The sequence below is a fragment of the Crocodylus porosus genome, unplaced genomic scaffold (assembly GCF_001723895.1).
Source record: "Crocodylus porosus isolate Cpor-Errol unplaced genomic scaffold, CroPor_comp1, whole genome shotgun sequence".
NCBI lineage: Eukaryota > Metazoa > Chordata > Crocodylia > Crocodylidae > Crocodylus > Crocodylus porosus.
In genome coordinates, this window is record NW_017728931.1 from 71,836,309 (window position 1) to 71,841,183 (window position 4,875).

General features: G+C 48.4%; 1 protein-coding gene and 1 long non-coding RNA gene across 2 annotated transcripts in view; one reads left to right on the top strand and one right to left on the bottom strand.

The window, feature by feature from the left end:
- Positions 1-334: 334 nt before the first annotated feature.
- LIN7A (lin-7 homolog A, crumbs cell polarity complex component) overlaps positions 335-4,875 on the top strand; it is a 58,954-nt gene continuing 54,413 nt past the window's right edge. The window contains exon 1 of the mRNA XM_019543149.1: positions 335-476. Within this exon, the coding sequence (XP_019398694.1) occupies positions 434-476 (43 nt within the window). The 5' untranslated portion in view covers positions 335-433. The remainder of the gene's footprint in view (positions 477-4,875) is intronic.
- LOC109315460 overlaps positions 2,134-4,875 on the bottom strand; it is a 14,235-nt gene continuing 11,493 nt past the window's right edge. The window contains exon 2 of the long non-coding RNA XR_002102513.1: positions 2,134-2,385. This is a non-coding gene — a long non-coding RNA (uncharacterized LOC109315460). The remainder of the gene's footprint in view (positions 2,386-4,875) is intronic.

A 4,875-nucleotide genomic window follows, 5' to 3' on the forward strand; every position in this document is an offset into this window, starting at 1 on the left:
GGTGATGCAGGGCCCGGGTGGGGTTGGGGGGGAGGGGGGTTTGCTGCCGAGTCTCTCCGTGCTTCGGCCCCTCCCCTGAGCCATGAAGCAGCTGGGAAGTTTCACGGCCTCCCCCCACAGCTTGTAGCCCGGCGGGGGAGGGAGGGGGCCGCAGGGACCCTTTGAGCTGCGGCTCCGCGCCCCCTCAGGCGCCTCCTCTCCTCGCCCGGCCCCGCACCCGCCATTGCCGTAGCTCCGGCAGGAGCGGGAGAGCCGGCTCCCTGGCGGGCCCGGCAGGTCCGGGGCGGGAGGCGGCGACCCCGGCGCGGCCCCACCCGTGCACCGCCCCCGCCCCCTGCACCGCCCCGCGCCCGGGCTCCTCCCCCGCGGCTCGCCGCGCGCCGGGGCTGCCGCTGAGCCGAGCGGAGCGGAGCGTCACTCGGCGCCGGCAGACATGGCGACACTGACAGCGGTCCAGCCGCTCAGCCTGGACCGAGGTAAGCGCCTGCGACCCCCGGGGCGCATCCCGCCGCCGCCGGGGGCAGCGCGCACCTGCCCGAGCTGCCTGTGGCGGGGATGGAGGGGAGGGGGGAAACTTTGCCCGACAGCGGCAGAGACGCCCGGCGCTGCCTCGGGAGAGGCGCCGGGGATGCTGCGAGGGCAAGTGGAGCCGGAGCTGCGGACGGCGGGGATGGCTCCTGCCACGGGCACAGCAGCAGCTCGTCCTCCCCCTGCGCGGGGCTCCGAGGAGCTGAGCCCGGCTGCGGCACCCCCAGGATATCGCTTGGTTACTGTGGGTTACCGGAGGAGGCAGGGGGGGAACTTGCTGTCGTGTTGCCTTGGCTTTTTTTTCTGCCTGATGATGAGACTGGAATTCAAGGGGCTGGAGGAGCCCGAGGAGTCTGGGGGTTTTGAAGCCTGGGGGCATTTTTCCTCCCAAATCTCCCTCTTCCAAGCCTGGGTGCTGGAGCCTCCCGCCAGACTGATTTAGGTCAGCGCTAGGGTCTTGGAAACACTCTTTCTAGAGGATAAAGATGGATTGTAGACACCGGGCGGAGAGCTCCCTGCCTTTGGTCTCAACGGGGAAAAACAGCTCCTGGTCAAGTTGGGTGGAGATCTGGAAGTAGAGGATGCTGCTAACTTGACTGCAACCTGCTTGAGACCAGAGCAGCCAGGATGGTGCCAGAACGACTCTGTTGTGCCCGTGATGGGATGAGGCGAGATTTTAATAAAATACTGAGGCAAAAAGGGGGGAAGAAAGTTAGTATGACTGCAATAAAATACTGGCATGCAGGAAGTTAGGAATACTCAGTTTTTCTAAAGCGCTCAGAAATCCTCTGCATAATCTGCACTTTCACCCCAATACAGTAAGCAGGAGAAATCTATTTTCTGGCAAAGAGCTGAACAGATGGCAATCCATTAGAAAACATGGCTTTTCAAAGAAAGGTATTAGTATTTCAGTATTATGACCCGTTACTTTTCATTATTAAAACTATTTTTGAAACAATCCCTGATGCACAAAATGCAAATTAATAATAATTTAGATGAGATGGGCCCAGTCTCTTTGTGGAGGTGCAAGGTGAGGCCAAAAGGTCCCTCTGTGACATGGATTGGAATAGAAGAAGCAAATTGCAAATGTGAATGACTTGTAACAGGACTGGGTGTTAATGTGGTAGAGAACTGCATCATCACCTAGTGCTAGAATTCAGGAAGGAGAAGAAAATGCAGATATGGAGAACACATCTGTCTAAAGAAAGCATGTACCCCAAAGAAGGCCCTTCTACAATGAGACACATTTTAGCCCTCTGTCAGAGGCAGCTACTGCCAGAGGCATAATAATGCAGCTGGGTGCCTGGGCCAGCTGCCACACACAGGGGCGACTCCTGCTTGCCACCATACCACCAATACGATTATGCAGCTGCAGCCTGTTTTTTTTTTTTCCTGCCCTCCACCATGTGCATCAAGTTGGTGCCCAGGGCAGCTGTCCTGGTTTCCACACCATAGTTACGCTTCTGGCTGCTACTCTTGTTGGCAAGAAGGCTAATGGATCCCTGGGCTATGCCAGCTGCTTCCAGATGCTTTCACTTCAGTGCTTTCCTCACTGGCCATGGAACGGAAGCTTTGGGGCAGCATAATTTGTAAAACCAGAAGAGAGAGGCTTCTCCTATGCTTTTATTAAGACAGAAGGAGCTGGTTTCCCCTTTGCTGTATCTTGTAGAAACCTGATATGGTCCAGATGCAGCTGTAGTCCGCTGTGCCCAGTACCATGTTTATTCTGCATTGTCCCACAGAGAGACCAGTGCACCAAGAAAAGTAAAGTGAATTCCATGAGAGATATATGCCAATGGTGAGGAAATTCTTCTGCCTTCTGCTTACTTTGGACCAGACCTGAATGATGAAATAGCCCTGTATTGATACACAGGGTAAAAACCCAATTAGAGTCCTACAAAGCTGCCCATACCAGCATAATACATGCTGTAAAAATATAGTACAGTGTATACACAGTCATTTATTTAAGAATGGTTTTATATAAACCCACATCAATGGAATTTGGACTACACAAGTTAAAATAAATTGGCATTTAAAAATGATGGGCATTTTGTGTGTGATTGATTGGAAGCCAGCTAAATTCTGGAAAATGTCTTTAGTCCAAAGTACAGGCATTAATTTCCATAATTCTTGTCAGCATGCATTTCTCTACCTGCTAGATTGTATATGTTCTGTAGGACTCTTTCATATGTAGAATGAATTTCCAAAATAATGGAAATTTTAATTGCTACACTTTAATCTCTCACAGCCTTGAGCTTTAGCTTGAGCTCTGCATATGGCTGTGCTGCTGAGAAGAGTTAGGCAGCAAGTACCCTGGGCTAGTAATTCCCACACAGCTTCTGGGAAAGGTCTAGCAGTAGAATTACTGATAGGAGAGGTTGAGTTGGGTGGTCCTGTTGTTTTAAGAGATCTGGGAGGTGACGTGAATTTAGGCAAAGATAATGCTGGAAGCTGAGAAACACTGAGAACGTGGGAGCACCAAGGTTTGACGACAGCCATGATGAAAGAGATTTTTTTTTAAATTAACCCTTTAAGGCTTTTGTATTGGAATATGCTTCTGAGAGCTGGAACTGAACTGTAATCTTACTCCCTGATATCCTACTATCATTTGACCTGGTACTTTGCCCTAACAACACCCCAACCTTTACATAACACCCTTCCCTGTCATAATCAAGCCCAGGGCTTCTGGGTCCAGGAATCAGGATCCCACCAGAGATCTAGTTCCCCACATTCCTTTTCCTCCACTGCCAGCTATCCCATCTAGGTCAGCTTTACCCACAGCCCCTTATGCTGCTAGAATCCCCCTCTACCAGAAAAACCCTCCTTCTGTTAGCTGTTACAAGAGACCCTTGTGACTTGTCCCCAACACCTGTGCAATTTGTAACTTCTCTTACTTGGCTCCCTGTGGCAAGTTATTCCTCCAAATAATACCCTCAATAATACTCCTCATAGATGTAGAAACTTCAGGTCATCATCCTCTTTCCTCTGGTTATCTACTGGGTCTGAAAGGTGGATAGCCCACATCTTCTTTGTTTGAAGGACGTGAAAAGGGACTTCCACCTTCCACAAACCAATGGATAATCCTCAAAATATTGAAAGGAGTGAATGATGATTGCTACCCTTCTGCCACTGAACATAAGCAAGGGTTTTTCCATCACAGGGATGTGCTGTTGACTGTGGGACAAGATTTCTCAAACCTAGCCATTTACTATTGTCATCCCGATCCATCAGACCCTTTCCATCAACCATCCAAGTTTATGGCATGCAGAAATATGCAGTCCAATACCTCCTGTGCCCCACTGCAGAAATCTCAGATTTCCCACTCAGTGCCAGTAGTACCATCCTACTATTCTTATATTGCTCTTTGCACCCTGGGAAGATGCTGTGATTTTGAAAACATTTTCTGTGCCAAGTCAGGACAAAAAGTTGAAATCTCAAAAATTTACATAAGCCAGCAATCCGAAAAAAATTTTGTCTGGGTCAATCAGAACATTTCGAGTTCAGCCTTTTTCTATAGCTAACTTAGCTGCAATTAGCTTTAATTATGCCACAAAATGATACTTCAGATCATAAAATGAAGAGTTTTGTTTTAAAATATACAGAAATAGAACATTTTGATAATTTCAAAACTTCTTTCCCAATATTTTCTTGCAAACAGTTCTGATATTAATACATTAGCATTTTCTGCTAAAATGTATGGTGTTAGAATTCCTGACCAGCTCCTTTGCCTGTCTGCCTCTCCCATTTCAGTTTGCCCAACAACCTTTACTTTCCATATCAACTAGTGCTCTCCCATCCTCCTGGTTCATTAACTTGACCTGCATGCCTCTTGAAGATTTTGACTACCTGCCTATCATCTTGCAGTTCACATATATTACCTTAAATACCTCCCTGGGCCCAATAACCTTTTATTCCTTTTCTGTCACCTAAGGGTGCATATAAGCTCTAGAGACACTATATTGTACTGCCCAAATACCTTTCATGTTCCTTGCATACTAGCTGTTCTGCTCCCCCTATTCCCACTACTCCCTCTTGACTTTCTGCTGTCCCTTTTATTTCCACCTTCTAACACCCATGTCTCTCCAGTCTAGTCCTCTATCTGCCTCCACTTGTCTCTTGCCATCTTACCTAACTCATATTGCTCCCTCTTTCCTTTCCCTCCTCCTTCTCCCTGCTCTGCAACTAGAAACAGAACCTTTTCATTTGCCACAGTCCCCAGCTATCTTCATTTCCCCATTCAAAAAGACTGACTTTTTCTTGCAAACAGTTCTGATATTAATACATTAGCATTTTCTGCTAAAATGTATGGTGTTAGAATTCCTGACCAGCTCCTTTGCCTGTCTGCCT